This window comes from Candoia aspera, chromosome 1, assembly GCF_035149785.1.
Source record: "Candoia aspera isolate rCanAsp1 chromosome 1, rCanAsp1.hap2, whole genome shotgun sequence".
Lineage (NCBI taxonomy): Eukaryota > Metazoa > Chordata > Lepidosauria > Squamata > Boidae > Candoia > Candoia aspera.
In genome coordinates, this window is record NC_086153.1 from 192001167 (window position 1) to 192028265 (window position 27099).

The following is a 27099-nucleotide window of genomic DNA, read 5'->3' on the forward strand; positions in this document are numbered from 1 at the left end:
TGTACATATGTGGACTGATATATCTGCTGGCTGTTTTGGGAACAGAAGGCTGGCCTAGATGGACCAGTCTCTTAATCCTTATTTCCTCTTGTCTGTGACCTTTGGTGGTTGCATAGTTCTCTGCATGGCAGATCAGGACTAACAGCAAGTGTGAGGGGAGCCTTCTTTTCATCAAGAGTATTGTAATGTATCTATTCTACCTCATCTTAAGGGAGACTTCTGAAATTCCAGCATGTGAATGAAATGTAAAAACTCGGACTTCAGCATGTCTTGTATATAGTCACTTGCTCAGTTAAAGAAACAAGCAAGCATTACTCTTCCCTGGTCATTTATTATTACCCAACCTCCATTAGCACCTCAAATCTTTCAAAGGGGTCTAGATGACAGAAGTTGGGTGGTGGAGTTGAAGAAATTCTTACCCTGAGCTTCATAGGGCTAGCAAATATACAAGGAAGAGCATATAAGGCTTCTCAAATTTTACATTAATACAAGTCCCTGTCAGTTTAACAACAAATGCCAGAATACATTCTCCAATGACCCAGACAAGCAATACAAGCCTGGATTCCCATAAACAAGGCAGGAACATCCCAGGAACTTATTTCTGTATTTTACTTGCTTCCAATATTGCTTGTTATTGCTCCACACTCCTTAGGGTTGACTCAGTAGTGTCTGTTTTAACTAGCTAGCTGTCCTCTGCTCTCAGATGGGGCTCTTTCACCTTGGGAAGCCTCCTGGAACAGAACAATTCTCCACCTACAAGCCCCATTGGGAGGTCTCCTTGGCTGGAAAGGGGGAGATTCGCTTAGGCAGCATTCCTTTCAGAAGGAAAACAAATTCAGGGGTGTTTTCTCTCACCACAACAAAGCACAGAGCTCTTATAGACTAAATTCATAGTATCTGCTACAATCCTATTTTACTTTTTGTTGTTATGTAACAGTGTAACATGGTGTGTGCGTAATGGGGAAAAATTATTTTTCTCATTATATCTGGAATATTAGACTTAGTTTGGCATATTAGAGCCCAGCGTTGTGTTCTAAGATGGCAGCCATACAAATCTTTTAAATAAATTAATAAAAAAATCAATCAATCAATCTTCCTGCATGAATTCCTAGCAGTTTTGGTTTTAAGTGAATGCAGGTAGGGTGTTCAGTGCCATGTAAACATTGTGAAGTAATTCTGTCCAGAGATTTCATTTGATTCCCTTCCTCTCTTTTTTCTATTTTTACCTCCTGGACATTTCTGTCAGTATTCCCTACTTACTGATTTGATCAGTCCCTCTGATCAACAGACAGAGGATTTTTTAAAAAACAAATTACAATTGAAAATAACAGAGGGAGTAGGCACCTTTCTACTCAACCACAACTGAGTGAATTATTTCAAAATCTTTGATTAGCATCAAGATTTTGCAAAAAAAACAAAAAAGAAATTCTTCAGTTCTCCAAAAGTTTTCATCTAGCTAAGTAAGAATGGATAAAGACAAGGATATGTAGGATTCATAACATGTTAATAGTTTACGTTTAGTCACTATCTGATGGAATTTGAAGGAGTTAACAATTACATTTCGCCTTACCCAGATTTCAGATTGTGATTAGGACCTTTGATACCTAGGATATTTCCATTGAAATGGTTTCTGGGAATACAAACTCTCCAGGCAATCAGACTGCTCATTTCATCCTTTTTAGGTCTGTGTGTCTCTGTCCCTGTTACTACATTCAGTTCTCTCAAAGCATGAGGCTCCTTCCCAACACGCACCCACCCATTCACTGTTCTGCATCATGGAATTTTTATGGGGTTCCCCCCTTGGGTTTGTTTTCCTGAGTTACTCTACCTATAAATCAGCTGATAGCTCCTCCTGTGCCCACGGGACACATTTTTGGCTCTAATCTCATGAGCCTGGGTAGTCTCAAAGGCCAAAGGAAGGTGTTTCTAGAAAACAGTGCAGAGTAAAGCAGTTTTGTTTAGTTGTTTCTGTATTGTGGGTTTCATTGGTTTGGAACAGAGAGATGGGATGAGCGTCCTAGTCTCCAATTTCAGCTGCATTAAAATCTCTGATTTATCCATTTATATAGATGAGCAGCCCCATTTTTAAATTCTTAGGGAAGCTCTTCAGCCTCCTTTACAAAATCCAGGTATTAAGATGGTCCTTGCTCCCTCCCTCCTCCTCTTCCTTGTCCAGCCACTCCCCTCCCCTCCCATTCTCTCCCAGTTTTCAGTTTCTCCTCCCAGTCACTCCATTCTGTTTTCCCTCTCAGCTGGCTGTTAGGATTTTCCCCTTCATAGCTCACAAATATTTTATCCAGTTAACTTAGAGCTATTTTAGTGGGTTCCTGCCTGATGTTATTTTCTTAAGGTATTTTTATGCCACTGTAAATTGGGTTTACCCAGCCTGCTGATTCTTGCTGCCTGTGGGTGGGTGGTACGGTGTTTGTCATCATTTGCCTGATTCTTGGAAAAAGAATGAAACTTTATTGGAAATAATTTTTATATCTTTAGCCCAAGTTCTGTTTCTCCACCTCTTTTCTTCCCGTACATCTGTAAGGAAATGCTACTATCTGAATAAAACTCAGGTGCTGGCATTTAGTGCAGAAATTCACTGCTGAATATTCTGTGTATAGGCAGACATTCTCATACATGTAGGATATCGTCTTGCAAAACCTATTGGCTTGAAAAAAGATATGGGTCTTCAGCAGAATACTGATCACCCGAGGTATATTATTTTTCTTTACAGATGACTAATAATTTATTAAATTTATATGCTGCCCAACTCCCAGCAACTCGGGGGGGGGGGGGGCGGTTACAATTGGTTAAAAACATTTAAAAACAAGAAACATTACTAAAACTTGAAGACAAAACAAAACAAAGGAAGAGAGATGGCAGAGAAAACAAACCTGGATAGGGACAAGAAAAAGAAAGGGGCATTAACGGTCCTTGCCAATGGCCTAGGTGAACAGCCTTCGGAGCCTTTTGAAACACCAGCAGGGTGGGGGCCATTCGAATCGGGCGGGGGGAGGGAGGACCTCATTCCAGAGGAAGGGACAAATATCCAAGTTCAACAGGAAATATATACACAAGGAAGGGAAAAATAGAATCAAATGTGTGTTTTAACAAAATCAATTTTCAGAAATTCCATGGACCAGCTAATCTTAGGTAAGCATGTTCAAGGCATATTTTAGAGGCTAGCATTTGCTCACTACGCGGTATGACTGCAGCTCAACTAAATGCAGCTCAACGTCCACATGTGTTTCAGAAGCAGGATAAAGGAGGGAATTCTTCCATGATCAAAGCAGCTCTGATCTGTCATTTAGTGGTACTGCAGATGGGTGCTAATTTTTCCCTTCTGCCTGCAAGGAACGAACCTTCACAAATCTAATGCAGGTTTGCCAGAGGATTGGATCCTCTGCAGAAAGAGGATATTGTGCTTCAAAACAAAAAACAAAAATTGCCTTTCTTGGGATGATCCCTAGTATTCTGCAATCTGCTGCCCTTCAGATGAGTAGGATTTTACATTGGGAGACCATATTACGGAGGGCTACTTTAGAAAAGGACTCACCTAAGGATAGTTTTTACAACACACCAGAGCAATCCCAGAGTATCAGTCTATACGTAGATGTGCTTGTATTACTAAAAAAGTTTCTTGAAAACAAATGCTAATAATTGAAAAGAATCATACAACTGCAGGAACCTTACATAGCTGTTTAGTTTTAAAACATGGTTGTGCGAGTACCTAGCAGCTGAAGATTTTTGACTGTAGAATGCATCTTTTTTGCCTAAAAGTGTGATCACTAATTGAAAACTTAAGACCTTTGTGGCAGCACTGTCACAGCATCATGGCAAAACTCCGCATAGCAATTTGCTTTTTGTGTTTTAACTTGCCGATAGTGTATGTAACCAGGTCCTCCAACAGGCTGACCAGAACCCTGTCATCGTCCTGCCCCTATGAAATTCCTGACTGAAACAACTTTGATGGATGGTCAAGAATTTTCACAACGGCTACTTTTCTGTTGTTAAATTGGTTGTTCACATTTGTACATGATGCATAGTTCTACACTACAAAGTTCTCAAGGAGATGCTTTGGGGCAGAAAGGCAGTCAAAAAGTACAGTGTTGTATGGAATGGAGGGGGGATAGCTGTAACTCTCATTAAAAGACAGAGCTGATAACCTTTTGAGATGGAAGCTATTTCACAGATGGATTGAGCCAGTGAAACTTTCCTCTCCCACTTCTCTCCCAACTTGATGCTCTGCAGAGTCTCAGGTAGGATGCTAAATGTAGGAGGACGACGGGCAGGATGTAGATATGTCAGCCAAGCCATCCCCACATGTACGAGTACAATCTCTTGACATCCCATAGGCCACTACAATTAGCAACTATGAGTCCATAAGCAGCTTCTTGGATGGCATTCTTACATGGAAAAAACCTCCTTGGCTGTCTATGCCCCCGATAGACACATCTTAACTGATTTTAGAAAGTCCTTCTCTTTTTAATAATACTGAATGTCTGATCACCCCTTGACAATATTCTGATTAGCACCCAGCAGCTGGGTGCACTGTCCAGGGTGCCCACCCAGCTCCAAGCCCATGGGCTCCAACTAGGCCAGATAAGCTTACTTTAAAATTAAGCACAATGGTTGGCTATGCCCAAATGCTTTGCTTGCAATTGTGCCCACTTGCTCAGGGAAGGTCAACGGGCACCAGGGAACATCCAGCAAGACTGCATTCTGACAAATTAAGGCTGTGGAATCAGTTACAACCTAATGGCAGTCATTTCGTGAATAGGCAAGCCCAACCTCCAGCAGTCACCTTGCAAGAAGGGAATAATCCAATCATCTTGAACTTTTCAATGTGCTCACCATCCCCCAAAGCACAAGCATTTTATTCTATTCTTTTAAGGCCATCTGATCTTTTATGTACACTTTACAAAAATTAGAACTTGGGGAAAATTTTGAAGTCCAAAATTCTGGCATTTTTGTCCAGGTAGAGTTGTCTTCTTCCCTAGGTGCAGCTCTACAGACTGGAGAAACAAAATCATCTGATCCACAGGAACAGAACTGCAAAATAACTTGGAAATGAAGTTGCAAGTTCTGCCTCATTTTCAGCTTGTTCATTTCTGATGAACCTTCTGGACGGACTAGGGTAGAACTGAGACAGCTACGGCCTGTGCTAGCCTCACACAGCATTCACTCAGCACATTAATGCCTATCCACCAGAAAAATAAAGGATGCAGTTACAACCACAGCACAGGTTAAGTAGGACAAGTTCAAAAGCATTGTAAACAAATTGGCCAGCAGGCTTCCTAATCAGAGGAAGACTTCAGCAAGCACTGTTTAAAACGTGACAATGAAGCATGTAAGGGTCTTCTCCACTGCAGCGCCCACAATATAGAGCATCCTCACCATGGTTGGGTGCTGGCACCAGAATTCTCTTTTCAGCATACTCCTATTTCCTTGGCCAATTGTATACTTCTATGCACAGCAACCCAGTGTGCAAAATGTGTGCCACGGGATGGCGGGGGAGCACCAGTTTCAAGTTCAAAAGCCGTGCAGCACAGCTATAAAAAGACAATTTGAGGAGGAGACACGGCATTTTGAATATCAGAAAATTGTCTTGGGGGATGCTAAGTGGAATTCTGTACAAGGGCACCTTGAATGCCAAAACACAGCCCTGCTTTTACACATTCCCTACCTTTCCTTGCCAGACATGTACTGTATGCTCCTTGTTATGGTTTTTAATTACAACTTGCATAGCCTGCTAACATAGAAGGGTGGTGCAAAGGCATGACTTCAGCAACAAGGAAAGAGCATCTTGGTTTTGCTTTAGTGAGGCTTTATCCAGTGCTATTAAACACTTATCCTAACCATTAACTGCCCGTTACAAGTTATAGATATCAGCAGCGTGCATTCAGCCCCAGCCTTTTAACCAAAGTCCCATCAATTTCCACCACCATTCCAAGCCATCTTTTAGTTACCCCATTTTTGCATTTACACTCCTGCGTCCTCTCCAGTGCTGCCATGAAGTGGATTCCTACGCCCAAGAGCTGTCTGGATATCAGGCTTTTTCAACCGCCAGTCCTTCCTCACAGGTAGGAAGCACATCACAACTCATTAGTAATTTACTGCTACAGTAATTTTTATAATTACTGCCAGGAGGCTTCATTAAATTTGATCTAATGAATAAATATTGTATTTTCAGTGTGATTACCAGCACAGCTTAAGCTGTGTGCCATAAACAATTATTTTCTTCCATACACAGTGCCAGTGACTATTGATTTTTTTCTTTAATTTCAGGGTTTCCTGTATTTGTATTATATGGGCACTTAACAATTGCAACTGAACACAAATGTCAGGTGTCAAGGGGTGCAGGGCTATCTATATCCCTTGATATAAAGATAAAAGATAGCAAATGCAAAAAAAAAAGTAAGATCATGACTAACTATAGTAGCAATGTATGTCAGATACAAACAGTGGGAGAAAATGAATTCTGATGTTGCTTACCTAGGCAGGGATCTAAAAGCTACCTTAATTCAGCTTGAGGACTTGAGCCAGGCAGATCAGCAAATTTAACTCCCCTCTCCCTCTGAGCAGTGCAACACTAGAGCAAAAATGCTGTTATTTTATTTTAAAAGCAATTTCCTATATAGCATCAGTCTGGAATGAAAGCTGCCATGAAAAATAAGGTACAAGTGATTAATTACCTGTTCCTTGGAAATGGGGTGAAGTTGTGGATATAGATCTTTTTGGATTAAAGCAAGATTCATTCACAATGGCTGGAGTTTGCTTTGTGATGCAAACAGTACAGCCTTCACAGATATGCTGGCAGATTTCCTGGCATCTCTAATCAGTATGGGTTTTCAATTTAGGGATTATCCCAAGTGCAGACTTCAGGATATAAAGCATAACCCATCCAGTAGAACCCGCTTTTAAAAGTGAAGATCCAACTAGGAAGTTCAGAATAGGAGTGCAGAACTGTAGGCTCACTTTAACTAAAACAAAAGCTCCTGTCCATGGAAGACAAAGATACACAGCAAAGCTCTCCATTCTAATCTATAAGCAATCTCTGGCATGCTGTCCAATTAGCTTCGCCGCCACGCATGCTGTAGCTCAGAAAAGCTTGTGCCTTTTAATAAAATATGTTAGTCTGAAAAGGGGGTACCAGACTCCCGAGTTTTGGCTACCACAGGCTAATGCGACTCCCCCACCCCTTCAGTAGTTTCGGAACAGCTTATATCCTTTATCCAACTAACACAGCTATCTGCATCTGATGTCTTCTAGATCCATTAGATTAACTCCAAGCCAGTGTGGCCACAGCCTGGGTGGGGAAGATGAACATCAACACAGAGACTATCGAAGATAACTCTGCTGCTTCAAGGAGTGGTGGTGGGGTGGTATTTACTTTAAATCCATTTCTCTGCTATGGTTTTTTCCTTGCTGTTAATGTCTGGATCTACTGATTACAATTAAAAATGAAAAACCCAAATACTGCACTGTCCCTATCTGCAAGCATTATTCTTACAGGATCAGAGTCGTGCATGCTACTTCCTGTATACAAAAAACTGGTGCCCTTTGCTGAAATGAACTGGGACCTTGGCACACCCAGCACCACAAGAAACCCAGCCTAATTCAGCACATTGCTAAGCAAACTTTAATATCAAAATTATATTTCATACATAAAAAGTATCAGGTTACAGTACTGATGAAACTATCCTAGAGAAAAAACCTGAAGAGTGTTACTGTCTTTTGCTATGTTTAAAACAAGTCTGCAGAGAGTAACAGCTACATATGGGTCCAAGTATTAACACTAGTACTTTGTGAAACACAAGAAAAATAAAATCACCATTCTAGAGGCAAAGCAAAACAGCCAATGATTTTTTCCCTCAAATATACGCTATGAAAATTAAACCCAAACCCTTTGTGGGAGAGATGATATTCTTAATTTTTTTTAGATTTTATATTATATTGAACTGCTTACAAACGGTGCTGCATATGAGGAATATATGAGAAAGTTGTAAAAGTGATTCCTTCTTACAGGGTCTCAGCAACTCAGAGATCTGTTCACTTCCCCTCTTGCACATTATCCAACACTGATACATTTTATATTCAATGCTCTTTCAGTATGAACAGTCTTTTATCCATTTAGCACAGCACTTTAATTTTAAGCAGACACACTACCAGTTAGTAAATGAAAGCGACAGCCTCCACCTGCGATAGATGCACAAGCTCCATACCTTATTAACTAACACAGCTTGAAATATCACCAGTTAGGATCTTGTCTGCATTACACCTCATGAAACTGTATTGTTCATGGTCACTACTTTAGACAAGCACAGGGCTTATCGAGTGGCCACCTCAAACCCTCGCACTTAACAGTCTAATATGCAGTTGATGCAAGACGGTCTCCAGCATAACCTACGATGGAAGGCTTGCTCATAGAAACTAGCCCATCGTGTGAATCCCTATCCTCAATTCCCAATTTTTGAGAAAATGCAAGGTATGATGCTTTATGTATTAGGAGAGTGAAATTGGTCAATAATGTAATTTAGGATTACTCGAACTCCGCTGCAAAAATCTGGATAGCAGCAAAGAGAGTTTGCTTTATTGACTTGCTTCCAGCTGGTGATTTTTGCAGCCCTAATGGAATTGCCTCCCCAAACTAATAGTCCCTTTTAAATATACTTTACCAAGATCTCAGTGACAGCATGCTTAAGATCATACAGTTCACTAATTTTTCATGATGTCTGAACCTTCTCAAGTCCCTTTTAGTAAAGCTTTCATTGTAAGTAGTTTTAAACACAACAAAACGTGCCCCTAAGCACAATTGATCAAGTATACTTTACAGTTATTGATTTAAACTGTCTCAACTACTGTCAAAATTTTGAACTTAAGTATTAAGTTCTTTATCATTGCTTCTTTCCAGAAAGTAGTTATCAAGAATTAAAGTTGCTTTGCAATATTAGACAATCGCTATTTACAATAGCTCTAAAAGCTAGAATGATTCATTACTGAATCTATTACACACAATAACTGCAAACATAGATACAACATAGATACAATGAATGTTCCCAAGAGACTTTTTTTTCCAACAAAGGGGAAACAAAGATTGGGCTCAGCTAACACTAACAACAGTTAGGATAATGTGACAGTAGAAGTTCCAACATGAAGATAACCTCAGAGTTGCACAGAGAAAGTACCTGTGCAAATTGCCACCAGGATATCTCACATACTGAAATTCAGGAGAACTATACTGGCAAGTACTGCTTTTGGTTATAGTCTTTGTATGAAGCCGTTGCTGCCCAATGGGTTGAATGAGACCTCTATTGCTCCGTGAGATGCTAGTACCATCCAGTAGCATTCATCATGAAACAGGACTAAGAAGGCTTTGATTTAACAATATTACAAATCTCTATCCTGTAACTTTGAACTTCGCTCAAAACTAACAATTTTTGTTTCATTTTTTAAAAAATGCCAACCATTAAAAAAAGTGAATCCTCAAATCAGACAATTAGTCTAAGCATATGTACTGAAGATGATTCCAGAATTGTTTCAGAAGTTCATTCTTGCATTTCAAGTTCTTGTTTCAGACTGTAAGGAAAAAAAATACAAAGTGAAACTAAGACAACAAGTAACTAAATACTTTTGTAGACATGAAATGTCTGTTTCCTGCTCCATCAGCCATTCTTGGTTTGGGCCTGGATCTTCATAAATGCATGTATGCATCCTTGCCAATAATTTGCATCTACATCCCATCAGATTCATGAAGTGAAATGAAACATACCTTTTCAAATAAGCATGGACATTGTCAAAGCCATGATACTTGGCTAAGTAAACCAAGACACCAGTAGCGCACCTCCCTTCCCGCTGCCGGCAGAAGCTACAATTGCAGATCCCACGACAAGGTGGGCAGTACCAGTTCTAAAAGAAAAAAAGCAGAATGAGAGAATGAAATACAGATAGACCCAAGTTAATTCTTGTTGCTATCAGGTTGTGATTCAGCTAGAACCTCAATGAAATCATGTCACATTAAATTTTAAATAGGAACTTGAAGTACGACAAGGTAGGTAGACCTTGCTTACCGACTGCCTTGTGCAGTGACTGTTCAAAGTTATGACAGTGCTGAAAAAAATAACTTTGTGACCAAGGTATGCATTTATGACCTTCACAGCATCTCTCACCCATGTGTTCGCCATTACAGTTAGTATGCATTGTCCTGTGCCTGACCCTTTTCCCCCCTTCTCTTCATAGAGCAGAGAGATTGGAGAGGAAGGGATAGTAAGCAGGCACACAACAGGCAATACACATTGAAAGGAATACGCTAGCAACCACTGTTTGCTTAGCATGCTCGCTTACTCTCTCTTAATCCCTTCCTCTCCAATGAATGTACATACAAGCATTAAATCCATTCTTGCTAATTATCCCAGTGCCAAGGTGAGCGTTCCAAAGGACGAGAGAGTGAAATTGTAAGTACAGTCATGGTCATGTGATTTTCCACTTAGCTCACCTCACTTAGTAACTGAATTGTCGCTAAATGAGTACTACCTGTATTTCTGTTTTTTTATGAACTCTAGCATGCACTCAAGCAAACATCCAAATAAAATAATCTTACTGGATCCAACAAGGCAGCCCTGACTTCTTCTCCATAACGATTACGAAGACAAGGCCCACAGAATTGGCCGCGTACTCCAGAGCACTCTGGGTTCCGACAATTTGTCTTAGTATCTGTCGTTTTCTGACGACACTGGTGACAAGTAGAACCCTGTCAAAGAGCAGCAAAGGCAAAAGATGTCAGGTTGATGTGCTTTAAAAAGACACTGCACCCTTGCACAGCCTTCAGTATGTTTGTCATGCAGACCCAATGGCTTCATTTACACATATTGCTAAGCCATAATGTGTGTGTTCACACATCACACCAAGCCTGAAGCAAACAAACCACCTTATGGCTTAGAATTATGGCCACTAAATATTTCTGTGAAAAAGAAAGATTTTACATATTTAAAGCTTATCTAAGGACCAGGTTGCTTCAGAGCTTTGTTTAGCAGCAAGCCATAAGATGTCATTATATCTGAACTAGATAAACTAATTTGAATATACTATTTGTCAATGAAGCCACTGTATGTGAACCTCCATTTTATCACTATATATGAACCATCACATTTAATCTGAAAGAGAAAGCAGAAATGCTTTGCATTCAAAGTTCTCACAAGCAAGTACAGGTAATGGTAGCAAATGAAAGGCATTAGATCCAAGGGCTTTCTTATTTCAACTTTCTTTCTCTTTCTCTTTGAAAGTTACTTAACTACTTAGATAGGACTTTTTATCTTCATAGTAACAATCTTGAGAAATAGGTTGAACTGAGTGTGTTACCGGCCTGCAGTCACCCAGTGAACTCCATGATTAAATGGAAACTTGAACCTGGATCTCCCCAATCCAAGTCTTTGACCATTATTGTCAGGCATCAAAGGTTACAGTGACATCTCCATGAAGCGAGAAAGATCCTCCTCTTTACAGCACCCTTTGGCTAGGTACAGTATTTATATTCAGATCTCCTCTATTTGATCTAACAATTGCAAAGAACCAACTTGAGAAAATTCCTCACTGTAGAGTTTCTCAATTATGCAGTAAGAGGTAAAACAACTCCTAAATGCAGAGCTAGGGATCAAGGATCCCCTTGGCTCTAAAATTAGGAATCTCAGGATCAGGTACAAGCATCAGAGTATAAGATCAGGCTCCTAGTAAGGAAGAGAGAATCAAAGCAAGAAGAATGCACTGGACAAAGCACACCAAAGGGCTGAATACAGAACATAAGTCATCTTACTGTTGCACGGTTGTAAACTTTATCTTTGACAGTCTCACAGATATTATCCAACTCTTCCTTGGTTATTTCTTCCACTGAACGGATGACGTGGGGAAGAGTCATAGCACTAGTGCGCTTTCTTCTGGGAGTGTCCCTTTCATCCTGAATCCAGAAGAAAATGGCACTGTCAGGTTGTGTTGTTTTTTGTTTCTTTAAGGCAAGTCACTGAAGAGTTCCATAAAGTGCCACAGTATTTATGCAGAGATGTCACTGCATTTCCTAAGCAAATCTTGGATCACATACTGCGTTGATGTGGTTTGTTTGGTTTTAGCCCAGTAAGTGTGATGGAATGGGAGGGTGGCCTTGGAAGACAGGGGGAAGAGATGCTGCCCAGGGAACTGTCAGATGAAAGACAAAGAAGTCAGCAACAGAGTAACGGCCAAAGAAAGAAACCTGCCCTAACCACACAGGCGTTAAATAAGGAGGGCCGGAGATTTGTACTTCAGACTTGCAAGATTCTACTTGTTATTCTACAAGAAAGAAGAATTAGCTCAGCTCATTGTGTTTCCTGTCTGGTTTACCTGGGAGGGCTGACATCAATCTTGCAAGTCTGAAATACGCATCTCCCTCTTTGCCGCCAGAGTAATTAGGGCATGCCCTAAGTTTCTTTCTTTGGCCGTTACTCTGTTGCGAGCTCCTTTCTCTTTTATCTGATTGTTCCCTAGGCAGCATCTCTCCACCCCGCCCTGACTTCCAAGGCCACCTTCACATTCCATCACAAGTATGCAATTTCCCCTTCATTTCCAATCCTGAAGATGCTTCTGTCCGAAATATAACTTTAGGGTTTCCATTTCAATCAGGACTAGCCAGCTTTTCAGGCCAAGGGCTGTGCTCAGCCTTGTATTTTTGAAGGGCTCTAAAAAACAGATGTAGCCAGGAACAATGGCAAATCTTGCTACTGAATTGTGTTGGCAATCAAGGCTCTGACATGGGCCATATCCACAGCTTGTGCACCAGTGTAAAAGATGAAAAGACTCTGTTGGCTTAGCTTTATTATGTCCAGGATTATCCAATGGCTATACTCATTGACTGGATGTGCTTATTTTATATGAAAACCTACATCTAAATCACCCAGGCTATTAAAGATATTTTGATCAATTTACTTGGTTGTTTGAAATAAAACCACCAACATACCTCAGGAAAATCATCAGACATTTTCCTTCTCACTAATGCATAGGGATCCTCCTCCTCCTCCATAGGCATGGGATTTGGAGGACCTTCAATTAGGGATCTGGACCTTGTGTGAGGCCTAGAACGTCTTTCTGGATTCCTCCTTAGAGTGCTTCTGGGAACTGATTTCCTTGGACAACGCTGGGCTTTCTTGGATAAAGATAAAGGTAACATAGCCGTATCACACAGAATTGTAACCTTAAATTATTTATAAGCCACATTTCCTCAAACATTAGCAATTTACTCCTTTCCAAATTTAAAATGCAGTAAACTTACCCTCAGAAAAGGGCTCGTAGGATGGTCACCTACAGCTTTAATGAGTCATAGCACTCAAACATAATCTAGCCAAATTAACAGAAGCAGAATACAGTGTAAAACTGTTTTCATCTACTCAATACTCTTGATGCAGCTACTTCTAGAATTCTGCAATTGTATTTATTGTTCATCAATTTACACAGTATAAAAAGCCATTGTTAAAACTTCTTTAGTATGGCCCAATGAGACCACCGAGATGCTAAATCATGGTATGACTTTGCAGGAAATGAAAAATACAGTAGAACTGACACTGCTCAGATTGTGCCAGCTGGTTCTTCTCACAAGGAGGTGTGGTTAGCTAACAAGCCTCCACCTGTGCTTTGTTCAACATGTTTTGCTAATCAGGGACTTTGGTTAAGCAAGATCCAGATTTGAACTCTGACACTTAGACTTCCATGTGTTTGTTTAAAAAAAGAATCCTTTTGCTTTATTAGTTTTAAAAACTTCCTGGTGTGTCTGAGCACTGAAGCTTTACAGATTGACAAATCAAAAGGTAACCAAAACAAGTGGCAACTATTTTATAATAAAGAACTGGACTTTAGTTTATTTGTTCTAAGTTCATCTACAAACGGGCTTGAAAAAAACACAGTAATAATACTTGCTGGATACTTATGAAGTAAACCAGGAAGTTAATAAAATACCTAAGTGTGATTTACCAGAGTAGGAGTTGCTAGTGGACCTCTCTCAGTAAAAATTCCAGACACGCTTTTTAATTCTGCCATTAGCTTTGCAAGCTGTAAATGAAGAACAGAAAACAAGTAGGGGAATCTCAAGACTCAGACAGCAGAACGTATTATTACAGAGGCTGTGCAGACATTTATGCAGAAACACAACGCACACAGAGTATTTATAGGGCTGATAAACACTGAAGAGGCACACCACAAACCTACAGTGATCAAAACAGATTCTTGAGGACTTTCTTTTATGCTTACCATGGCTTTGTTCTCCTTTATATTTAAAGCTCTTCTCTCCAAGAATTTGGGGCCTCTTTCTTCTTCCGATTCTGACTCTGACTCCCGTTTACAGGAAGGTTCTGAAGCTGGAACCGTTTCACTTTTCCCCCTCTTAGACCTTCGTGGTGGGAACTTCAGAGCAACTTTAAGGGGGGCTGGTCTTTTCTTGGGCCATTTAGGTAAACATTTCTCTCCATCTTCTTCAGAGTCCATCCCCAGTTTCTACGCAAAAAAAAATTATTTTTATTTTTATTTTAAATTTAAAAAAAACACAGTAAGCCACTTGTACAGTTAGACTGACAATCTCAACAGTTTAAGGGATCCATACCAGATCAAATGGTGGAAAACCTGCGGCTCACTCAACATTCTTGGACTACAACTCTTTACCACTGCTCTCACTGGCCAGAACTGCTGAAAGCCATAGTCCAGCAACACCTGCGGCTACAGGTTCTCTACCACCAACTTAGAACCACCATCAGAGCACAAATATTACAGGTTATCTTCATTAAACCACTTCCTCTTCCTTTTACATTCAGTTGTTGAACTGTGCTCCTGACTTGGAAGAATTAAAGAAAAATTGCACTGAAAGATACTGCTGTAACGTCAAATTATATGCTATTCCCCTACTGGAACACTTAACTAGCTGCACATAAAATAGCACTATTTTCCTAAGACAATTATGGAAAGAAGTATCCTGCCTTATATGGGGCTAAACATGTCAAGCAGAAGTTTCTTACAAGGTCTACTAGTTGCCAAGCCCCACTCTTCAAAGCTTTGTAATGCCTGAGAAAGTCATTAGGAAGTGTCTTCACAGCTCTACTAAATATACCAGTGTTTGTTAGGTTCTTGCCTAAAAAGATGGGGGAGGGAAAGCCTGGAAACACTGGAAAAAAAAGAGGAACAAGGAAGAAAATGACACACAAAGGATACTAAGTAGACTGAAAAATACCTGTAGCAACCATTCACATCTGGCCCTAGTCACCAAGGGACATTTAAGTACCTGGCTGTCTTTCAGCTTTTCAAATCAGAAGTTATTATTCCAAGCATAGATCCTGGGAAGGCCAAATGTCAGGGTAAGTAAAGCTTAGAAGAGCTTTTCTTTATAGGGTCTTTTTAGCAAACATTAGAAACGTGTCCTTCTTCATCCTTCCCTCACACTTCTTCAGCTCTCTTCTGCTAAAAGCTAGCAAGGTACCTCACTGCTCACAGTTGAACAGCATACTAAAACATTTATTTTCCCTAAGATAATTACTACTTCAGAAAATGTATGCCAGCCATGGTGTGATTCTACCATTTTATTTCTAATGAGCTTTCTTTTGTAACTTTGTTTTGCATAGCACTTTTTCAAATGGAAAAGATGTACCTGAAGAAGTTTACATTATTTGAGGTTCATTTGCCAGCTTATTTGAGAGCAAAAGAGCTACTTCCTCACTACCAAGAATATTATCCCTTTCCGATCACACAGTTTACCACTCTATGGAAAAGAAGCTCCGATCTTACGCAAGAGGACTAAGATAAATCTCCACATGCAAAGAGACTGAGTACGTGAGCCACCTTGCTGGCTCTCAGTCAAAGGAACTATTTGTCAGACTAAGGACTATGGAAGTTGAAGGAACGCGGTCTATTTCAGTGTGCACAATCAGGACAACAGTAATTAGCAACTTTAAACACTTAACTCACCAGCACATCGTGAATCTCACTTTCTGAAAAACCACAGAAAGATTCTTCATCTGAATCCTCATAAAATATTTTAGCCATTTCTTCCACAACTTCTGGCTTGAAGGTTGGTTTCTTAAAAAGAATAAGTACACTATGTGTTCCTTTTTTTTTCTTTTCTCTTTTAATGAGAAGCTATTTTCCATAAACCATTCTGAGAGCAAATCACACTGTACAAGTGCACTACAAGAGAATAGCTTTTGTAACAAAGAAAAATGGTTCAAGAGTTTTACAAATGGTTTCAGAGCTTTTATGGCAAATCATCAGGCACGTTAGGTTATGTGACATTTCAAAAGGATAGAGTAAGTGGCTACTCTACCTCCAACAATTACTACCTAGCAGCACAAGGGAAGAAGTGAAATGAAATTAAGAGTTCACGCTGTATATTCATAACTGCTGTACAGAAATGTAAGCATAGCCTTTTAATCACAAATGGGATATTTCTGAACTCCACACATTCAATTTCTGTTTATTCTTGCATTTTTTACTTACTGTGTTTGCAAAATTATCAGAGCCAAAACTGTCACAGCTATCATCAGAGGATGAAGAGGTTTCCATAGGGATTAGTCTAGTACTACGGAATGCTGTGGATTTTTTCTTCCCTGAAAGGTTGCCCTGTAAAATGGACAATGCCAACTCAATTAGTTACTATAATGTGTTTTTTTAGGCTGCCATCATAAAGCTGAACTATCTAGTTTGGTTACAGACCAGATTGAAGCACATATTAATCAGAAAAATGAGACTTCCATCATATTTTGTGCCACTCCAGCAAAAGAATTAAGCATAATTATTAAGCAGGAGACAATTTTACTAACAACAAATTATACATATTTGCAAGCAAAATAAATCTTGAGACATGTACTGCAGTTTAATGGGCTTTTACTCATCCACAACATACAATAAGGCAACAGTTCCAATTAAAATGCAATTAAAATTTAACATTATTTTATAGTATCAGTTTAAAACTAAGCATAGCAAAACTGTGAGCCCAATTTTGGCTATGGCCAACTCACATGATGGCTTTAGTAAATGGCAGCCATACATTTTTGATCAGCTCACATTCAATCATTCTTGTGCCTACGTTACCACAAACCTAAATAATTCAGATTTAGCAATGGTGTTCCAAAAGCAAGATCTAGACTAGGATTACATAATCATACAACTAACTTCTTGACTCTCATTACAAGTGATTGATGGCAAACTAAAAGGTTTGTCAGTCAGAAGTAAAGTGGTATTATCAAGATGAAATAAAATATGCCCCATATGTAGGCAGACTTCAGATATGTCAAAGTGTTTCTGCAAAAAATCATACAAATCTTCTGCTTCAAATATCTTTTCACCCACATAAAGCCACTTTATCATTCTATCCCAACTGGAAGTATATAGATTTCCCCTCCCCAAGTAGCAGTCAAGCCCCAATAAATACAGTGGATCTTGCATCTGAAAAAAAAATGCTTCTGTAAAATGGCAAATAAAAGTTAATTGAAAGCGTCTGGATTAGATGGCTGTTAAAAATGAAAGGCTTTATAAACAGAACTATTTTCCAAAATGGAGTTTTTTATCAGTAAATTTTATGGATATTGTATTGAATCATTATGAGTAGGCAGCATACTAGTATTTGTAAATAAACAAACAGGAGAAAAGGATGGGGGAAAACATTTTAGCTAAAACAAAGTCTCAACTGTCAAATTGCTGCTATTGGCAGAATCCACAACATACACTTTTGAGGTAACAGTAATACCCAAAAGGTAATGAGGTAATTAAATTAAGGTAGAATCCTGTCAGTCTAACACATCTCCTAAAGTCTGGCTCATTTACTTTAGGAGGCCTGTGAATAAATATACCGTCAATTAGGTACAGGCTAATCCAGAGAAAGAGGTGCCTGCGTGTCAGATTAGGACAACTAAGATCCACTAAATCATGTTTCCTGGATGTCTCTGAACCAGTAACTCAGGCTAACCCACCTCACAGGGTTGGTTTGAGAATAAAATGACTGGGAGGTCACCATTACACAGCCCTGAGAACACTGAAGGGAAAACAAAGCTGTTGTTTTTCAAGCCAAATGGGCTAAGAAAAAAATGAACCTAAAAAGGTTTTCAGAAACAAATCAATTCAAAAGTGGAGAAGGATCCCTCTTAAGGGTTTAACTGAGTTGATACTCAACTGATCTATCTGCATGTAAAGACAAGCAAATGTCTTTAACAGGTGTAAACCACAACCCCTGCTTGTGACAGTAATGCCATCAATCTGCAGCCTCTGTTCTGAAACTATGAACTACAGATTTCTCCATACTGATCCCCAGGCCTAGGGCATTTCTGCTTCTTTCCCATCCTTGCCTTTTTGTACTACCAGAGAACACAAATATCTTTCACTCACAATTCTACTTGTGCCAAAATTATGTCCCACAAACATAAATCTGGGATTAAAGAATGGGGGAGAGAATACCAAACCTAAAAGCAACCTTTTCAAGACCATCTCGAAAGGGGTATTCCATATTTGAACATCAGGCAACCATTTGCCTGATTATTTATTGGGTTTATATCCCAGCTTTCATCCAGGAGCTGGTAATCTACACGCAAAGCCCTCTTCAGTCCCTTCCTACAGAGAAAATAGGCGAGTCTACCATGCGTGCTGTGAGTCCTTCTCAAAGGAAGGACCTAGTTTTCCTCCACCCTCTTTCCGCGGGATGCTCAAACTCAGCGATCAGAGGTGGGCTGTTCAGGCTTCTGGACCCTCGTTGTATCCGGCCACGGCGCTGAAGCCACCCAAGGAATAAAAAACTCAGCTCGACCGCGAGCCCTAGACTAGAGGAAGGGCGGAGGGAGGGGAGTCACTACCAAACGGGAGGAGATGAACATTCAAACGCGGGAGAAGCAAGGGCTCGTCCTCCCCGCCACCTCTCCAGCCTTTTTCTCCCTCTCAGAGAGCAAGAGAAGTGCCCAGGAGACAAAATCTACCAGCATGAAGACTCCTGGCTTGGCTTGGCTTGGCTTGCTTTTTTTAGAACTAGGGGAGAAAGTTTTGGAAGGGAAAATACTTGGGGGAGACTGGCGGAGAAACAAAGGATTACTGCCTAGTGCACGTCGATCTGTGAAACAAAAAACACAGAGATAGAGAGGAAGCCCTGCGGATGTGTAAATCGCCCTGACTTTATAACTAAGGGCTCACCGCTTTACTCCCTGTTTCCAGACCCTAAAAGGAGTCGCGGGAAGTCATTTCTTGAATGAAACATTACTTTTGCCTTTTAGGAGTTCTTCCCTCGTTTTCCTCGGCAAAACTCCCCCTCCCCAAAAGATAAACGTACTACATATATACAACGGAAGCCTCCATGTGGAAGAGCACGAAGCCCACTTTCACAGAGCATTCATTTCCAAACGCGGCTGACTATTCAAGAGTATTTAACCCCAAAAACTTCGCGCAGTAGCTTAAGGCTGCAAGCGTTCGTCCGCTTAATCGGACGGAAGATCGCTCATTCAGTACAAATGGCGCTAACCACAGAATAAAAATGCAGAGCAATGAATGCATGGCGGCAACTAACACACTTGCCTAAATCTGAAACGTACTGGCTATGGTCCAAAGAACGCCACGAGCGAAAGTCACAGTATTGCAAAGCTTACATCTACCTCCCCACTTCGAAATTCGTTCCCATTCCAACATCTACGGGGCTTTTCCCCACTCAGTACGTAGCTCTAGCCTCCGGGTCTTTGTAAACTCCGAGGGAGCAGTTAGCTTCACCGCCTGTCTACCCCAGCAACCCAATCCTACGAGTATTACTTTAGAAGTCGTTTGCACGGACATGGCTACAAGTCCAAAGTAAAAAGTAAATGTATATAGGACAGTCCTACACTGCGGCCAAGGCGCTCACCTGCAACCGGAAGGGGTCCATTCCGCCGACTGACTTGACCCGCGTTGAGCACCCCAAGCGTCCTCTGGACCAGCGAAGGGAACCACACGCCGCAGACCCGCGCCAAAGCTACTCGGAATTCGCCGGAGGCGGGAATTGGAAACGGTTTTCCCGCGAAAGTGCTGTGGTCCTGGAAGGTACGACCCTTGCTCTTCCCAGATGTTGATTTTCGATACGCCACTTGATGACATAAAATATAGTTTCCAAATAGGCGTGTAAACAATGTTTCGAAAAAGTAGAAAAGATTGTGGAAACTGGCCAGCACTTTTTTCTTTTCAAGTTTAGCATAGACGTTTATCGTGCTTCAAGGACCTATATCTGTGGCGCGAAATAGTAATGAAGTATTTGCATAGAAGGAAAGGGAGGGTATACTAGGAAAGAGGTGGGGGGAGGTCACGTCCTAACTTGCCTTGGAAGGAAATGGTGTACCTAAGATTGGGATACGCTGCTTATGGTAGCTAGAGAAAAACAAGCTAAAAGTTTGCCCCAAAACACATGCTAGGAGTCCTTTGCACGATTATGAAACAAGAAAGCAATTCCTGGCCTAGGGGTATGTCTGTTTTCATTGAAATAACTTTCTTTAATCGCTTCCAGAAAGAGCTGATTACGTTTCAACTAACTTGTGCATCATTATGAAATGAACAAGTGGTTGTGATTTTTTTTTCCCACTAAAGTGAATAGGGACTAAGTATAATGTGCTTTTCTAAATAAAAGCAATCGGGAGTGCCTTAAAAACCTTTATGACAGATTTTTGTACGTGCCACCTTAAGCAACCGTACGGTCGTCAAAACGGATACTTCTGCTCAATTTAGAAAATAGAGCATATTGTAAATGTAAAGACTGTGATGCTTTTAGCGTTGCTGTTTTTGTACTGAAAGATTTTCAGTGTGATAAAACCAATTTAAATTTAGTTCATAACACATTAACCTCAAGGAGAGCTGCTGAACATACTGATTTGTTCCATGTTCCCTATCATCTTTGCTAGGACCGAGCTCCATGCGTGTGGCACACAGACAAACCAGATAATTGGTAACATGAACCAAGAATAATCTGGAAAGAGTACTTACAGAGGCCAAAACACAGTACAAGGGGTATGTAAACTCTCCGTGGGTTATTATTCCTTGTGAGCATGCAGCAGACTGGTGTAAAAGAATCTCAATTTTAAATAAGCCCTTAATTACATACTTACCTGCACCATTGGCTTCTCACAGTGCACACAGAAGCAAACGATCTGTTCTCTAGAGACTAGACCACACTTGAGTCTCTTAAATCAGCTTTAGTTCAACCATGCTTTTCAACCAGCAGAGAAAGGGATTCCCCCTTCCCACACACATACAAGCAAATATACCTTTAGAGTTTTCAGGCATTTTTCCCTTCCAGGAATGCCTTCAAAATTGTTTGCAAAAGTATACAACCAAGTACAAATAATCATTGGAACTGACAATGAACTCCATCTACATCAGGACAGAGTTTAAAATTCAACTCAGGTGTGTCCTGCAGAGCCATAAAAAGAAAGACTTTTGGGGTCAGACCAGATGTGCACTGCATGCAGGTTCCTTTCTACTCAGCTGCTCCAGGGGGACTTCACTGACCACCTGAGCCTGTGCAAAAGAGCTGTGTGCATGATCTGTCCTTTTTTTCCTGATGCAGAGCAGCACTAATACTCTGAGAGGAAGGAGAGACATGTTAGTTCCATCTCTATCCAAAGAATGGAGAAGAAAGCCCTTATATTAATTTCAGTTTAATCTCAGCTAGCCATGCAATTACAGTTGAGTTAAGCAAAAATAATCATGGCAGATAATATGTTGATTTTTTAAAATTATTATTATGTGCCATCAAGTTGATGTCAACTCTTAGTGACCTCATACATTTTCTCCAAGAAGACCGGTCCCTACCCTGGTCTTTCAGGTTTTCCAACAGAGCACCCATTGCTGCTCTGAATGAGTTTATCCACCCCTAATGTCTGTCAGGAAAAACCAACACTCAAGACACTTTATATCCTTTACCCTCTATCCATTTGCTATCCCAATTTGTGTTTTACCAGTAGTCAGCTTAAAATATACTGAGTTGACATCTTTTTTCACCTGTGTAGGAATGCATTTTTTAAAAAACTGCACATATTTAAAGCAACCCAATTGTATAGATGTGCAGTGAACGTATTCTTGGAGGAAAAAAGTAAATGCAGATTTCCTCTCTCTAAATATCTGACAGAGGTCAAAGAAGAAGTTTTTCATCTTTAACTGGTAACAGTTACAATGCTGCTAGATCACTCAGTGGAGAGAATCTGCTATTTTCAAAGAGCAGCCATCATAAAATGGTTTCAAGGGAAAAATGAATGCTTAATTTATTAACTGTATACCCATACATGTCCATCAAAGAATGGTGCTATATAAATAGAACATACAGTGAGAAATAGCAGCAGGAAAATAGGCTATGGAATAGATCACGGGCTACATGATGAGGTCTAGCATTGTGAAAGGTGAAAGGTCCCCTGTGCAAACACCGAGTCATGTCTGACCCTTTGCGGGGACGCTGCTTTTGTGACATTTTCTTGGCAGACTATATATAGCGGGGTGGTTTGCCATTGCCTTCCCCAGTCGTCACCTTCCCCAGCAAGCTGGGTGCTCCTTGGAAGGATGGAAGGCTGAGTCGACCTGAGCCGACTACCTTAGAATCCAGCTTCCGCTGGGATCAAACTCAGGTCGTGGGGAGAGTTTCCGCTGCAATACTGCCGCCTACCACTCTGCACCACACGAGGCTCTGGTCTAGCATTACTGGGCTGCAAAAATCTGAATGACCACTTAACAACAGCAGAAATGATGCAGAAACTACTTTGCTACCATCTAATGTTTGTTCAAATGTTTGCAGCCCAGATACCACAGCCAAATGTTACCTAATCAGGGGATATTTTTTTCTGGCCTTTAGATAGCCTACAATGGGATTTTAAAGGGCAATTCTAGTTACAGTATATTGTTCCAGCTATTATCCATAGCAGCAACAAAATGATTCCCTCTCCCTATCTCTTAGATGTACTGCTGAAATGAAGAAAGCTTGGGATAACTGGTAGTGATTTCGATGAGAAATAATTGTGACAATGAAAGTCAGTTCTTGTAGTTCTGGAATTCTAAGCATATTGGGTTGACCCCAAAGGAAAGGAACCCTCAATTTAAGGTGACTCTTCCAAAAGGAAGAAAAAAAAATGCAGACTAAAAAAATCTGTGCAATGCCCAATTTCCCTGCTTTGCACCCTGAGATTGGTATCTGGAAACTGGTCCTGGAAATTTACTCCTCCCCAATTAATGTGAGCACATTTCACACATGTATGCATATATGTGTGTCTGTATTTACTGTATTTATTATTAATGACGAGGCCAGGAAAAGAATATCAATTAAATTAGGGATTCCTGATTAAAATTAATTGCATATAAAATAATATAGCCCTTAAAAAAATGAGCCTCTACTGAATCCTGAGTGTGTGTCAGTTCACTGCATCTACCACTTGGTGGAATGCAGGCAACATTATGTTGCCATTTTAGGTAGTCTCTAAATCCTACCTTGCATAGAATAACATTAACATCTTTGGGGTAAAACTGGGCTGAGGTTGCACTTCTGGCCTAATGACTGAATTTTTTTTTTTAATCCAGTCATGTCCGATGCTCAGAAACTGCCTTGAGAAGTCCCTGCAGTTTTCTTGGCAAGTCTTTTTGGAAGCGGTTTGCCATTGCCTTCTTCCTAGAGTGACTGGCCCAAGGTCACCCAGCTGGCTTTGTGCCTAAGGCGGGACTAGAACTCACAGTCTCCCACTTTCTAGCCTGGGGCCTTTACAGCTACACCAAACTGGCTCTCTCAGTGGCTGTAACATGCCAAAGCTATTTAGTAGGGAAGGCTGCATATGAGATGGGTATAGACATATCTAGTAACATGGTTTAATCTTTCTCTGTCTTATTCAAAAACATTATTTGATAGCCTCAGTTGACCAAAGCTACAACGGACAATGAAATGTAATATCTACAGGCCATTTTGTGACAAATATCTGGAAGATTGTGACTTGGAACATAAGAGGAGTAAATGAAAAAAATGTGTGGATTAACTGTTAAAATAAAAAGATGTGTGTCTGTAAAGCTAAGAAAAAAGTGATTAACTCTGATTAGTACTTATATGGCTGAAGGTTACAGTGGAGAGCAAAAGAATCCTGCAGTGATAAACACTTATGTATTGTTCTAAGAACATTTAATGGATACTGGATACCTCTATGAAATCACCAGAATTTGAGTCCAGCTGAAAGATTATTTCATTTTACTTATATTGAGATATAGATACCATATATAGATACTTCTGAAGACACCCAGCTAAAGAATCCACTTGTTGCACCGGTCTTCAATTTGGCTGTTAGGGTTTGAAGATTTTGTGGGAAGAAGAAAGTCTTTTCTATGTCCTTAAGTAATTGCATCTCAGCATATAGACAGCCTAAATTAAAACTTGCCGAATTGAGTAATTACTTAGATTATTACATTATTTGCCATCTGTACCAACCAATATATAAAATAAATCACCTTTTCTAGATTAAAATATGGACAAATTAGTTTCACAACAGATTAAATGCCCAGGCAATATGATTATTATCATTATTACTATTTTTGCAAGCTAACCGCAATGAAATTTGAACTAAATATTTACTGATGCAGTTCTATGGGTGAGGCTAAGCTCATTTCTCTCTGCTTTTTTGAGGAATGCAATAAACTGACAAAGTATACATTTACACATACAGTATACATGCATGCAACAAATCTCACATATAAAACTGTAACAGAAACATAATTCTACTAAAGAAAATGTTGGACTGATATTGCCTATTAAGTCTGTTTGTGACAGTCCTTCCCCATTAGGTCTGATATCAACATTAACTGTTACTCTGGATTGAATGAAAGAGGCCAAATAAGAAACATATGAAAGTTAATAAAAGTGGGAAGATGATGAGAGAGACCCACCAATGCATGGAGTCTGGAAGAGCTTCCTCTATAGCTGGAATTGCCTTAGATCACAGCCTCCCAATTCCTCCTTAACTGATAAACAGCTTCATAACACGATGTCTGAATTCACATGTAATGCTACACTGGGCTTTTTACCATGACTTAATAACCATAACATGCCAGAGAGTCATATCATGCAAAAACTATAACATACCATGCCAAAACTTGAAGTTCATCAGCTTTATTGACACTGGCATAAATCTTTGAATTAAATGCAGAAATAATATGAATCTCAAACTGCCCTGCAAAGGTTAATGATTTTCTTATGCAACCTGGTGAGCTATAAAACTGTGGAGATTCAGGCACTTTGGTGGGCTTAAAAGGTAAAATGAGAGTAATGTGGCCCCCCAGAGTCATCCTGTTTTCACATTCTAACCCTTAATATGTTAAAAATAAAAACCCACAAAATTGTGCACCAAAATCCAATCACGTTGCTGAATTTGGGCAGCACAACCATGGGGTGCTGGCAGCTGCAGGTACCCCCTTCTGCACTAAACCCATGACTAGATTTATACATCTTGCTAAGCTAGACAAGTCACATTGCGGCTTAGTGGTAGAGAGTGAACCAGGCAGTGGCTTCAGTGAATAAGGATGGACATAGATTCCCACTTCCTGGCTATCATCCCTGCTTGTTAATGTCCGTGGCCAAAGCAATCATCTTCCACTAAATGGGGGATGTAGAGGGCACAAACGTATATACTTGTGGGTGTACCCTGACTGACTAGTGAACAGAGAAACCAAAGATTGCAGCAACTAATCAAGTAGCAAAAGCATTATGTCATGAACTCTTAACTGCAGAAAACATTCTATTTGGGTTTTTAAAGGTTGTGTGTATTTAGAATCTAATTTTTTTTTATATTTTCAGGTTTAATTTAAAAATATTGTTGCTGTCTTGATTATATTGTATATACATCTAAGGATCTGAAAGCTTTACTCAGAGCATTTTTAAAAGTTGCAATATGAAATAATTTTCTTTCCACAGTTTTTTTTAATTCAGTTTTTAGACAGTGACAATTTGATTACTGTAGTTTCTCCAAAACTCAATGGCTCATCTTCAATCACTACTTTAAAAATATTAACAGAGAAGTACACAAAGGTGTTCATTCCTAACAACAGTGATGCCACAAGCATGGTGATATCATGATGCAAGATCCACCCTTTTGTACCTGCATCTCAGAGCCTCAAGCACATACAATAAATGACAGAGTTTGCATTGTAACAATGTGATATGCTCCCCCACCCACAACATTTATGGAAATATTTGAATATCTGCAAATGTGCACTGGAGAGAGAAATGACAAGCTTTGTGTTAAAGGGGCTTTTGGAAAATCAAAATAAAATAATAAACATTGTAATTCACCTCCTCTTAGATTAAAGGACATGATTGTGTGGCTCTCTGATTATCATACCACAAACTATAGGTAGTTACCATCTGGTTATATTATTTCTTTGGGTCTCTCTGTCCTTGCCTACATCATGAACTCAGCTGATTTTCTTCTGGCTTAATTGTGGCACGGCATAGCTCAAGTTACAAAGTTTTGCCACTTCTCACTTCCTCTAGGTGCAAGTGAATTATTGTAGCAGAGAAAATAAATCTAACAAACAAAATGGAGACTGCGCGTGTGCGTACACACATACACGTCTTTTAGACATGACCAGGCTCAAATCCAGTTCCTCTCTTTGCCTAATCCCATCAGACCCAGACTGACACTCCCTGCCCCAGACAGAGGTCCCCTGCCAGCCCATCTCAGCCAAAGAATGGAAGCCTCCTCACCAGCAAACAGCCCTTACAAGGGAACTGCAGCCTCGAGAAACCCCAGCCTGCCATCCTCCAGCAGCCGATGGCCTCACCACTCCCTCTCCCTCCCAGTGGACTTCCCCAGCTCTGCCGCCCTCCTGAAAGGGCCATTTTGCCTAACAATAGAACTCACCCTGAGTATACTAACAAGGACCTGCCTAGGGTCCCCAAAACAGGCCAGCCAATCAGATCCCTAGGATTTCCCGCCTTGTAGGCCTCGACTTGTATAAAAATCTTTGCTTTCCCATTGTTTGTGGTCGCTCTTTCTTGTAAAGCCAGCACCCAAGGATCATTGCAGTAAACATGGTTCTTCTCCACGGTGTTGTGCTCCTTCTTCAGACTGAATTCACGACACCATTACTCTCTTCGCC

General features: G+C 40.2%; 1 protein-coding gene across 2 annotated transcripts; it reads right to left on the minus strand.

The window, feature by feature from the left end:
* Positions 1–9451: 9451 nt before the first annotated feature.
* CDCA7 (cell division cycle associated 7) lies at positions 9452–20001 on the minus strand. Of its 2 annotated transcripts, XM_063318156.1 has the most exons (10): positions 19862–20001; positions 16489–16611; positions 15961–16071; positions 14260–14502; positions 13984–14061; positions 12977–13162; positions 11804–11944; positions 10595–10744; positions 9767–9903; positions 9452–9573 (listed from the first exon to the last, which is right to left on the minus strand). In XM_063318156.1, the coding sequence occupies exons 1-10, from the start codon at positions 19880–19882 to the stop codon at positions 9543–9545; spliced, it is 1221 nt and encodes a 406-aa protein (XP_063174226.1). In that variant the 5' UTR covers positions 19883–20001; the 3' UTR covers positions 9452–9542. The 2 variants fall into 2 exon arrangements, with proteins under 2 accessions (XP_063174226.1, XP_063174227.1); XM_063318157.1 differs by lacking the exons at positions 15961–16071; positions 16489–16611; positions 19862–20001 and adding an exon at positions 14609–14789.
* Between the last annotated feature and the right edge of the window lie 7098 nt (positions 20002–27099).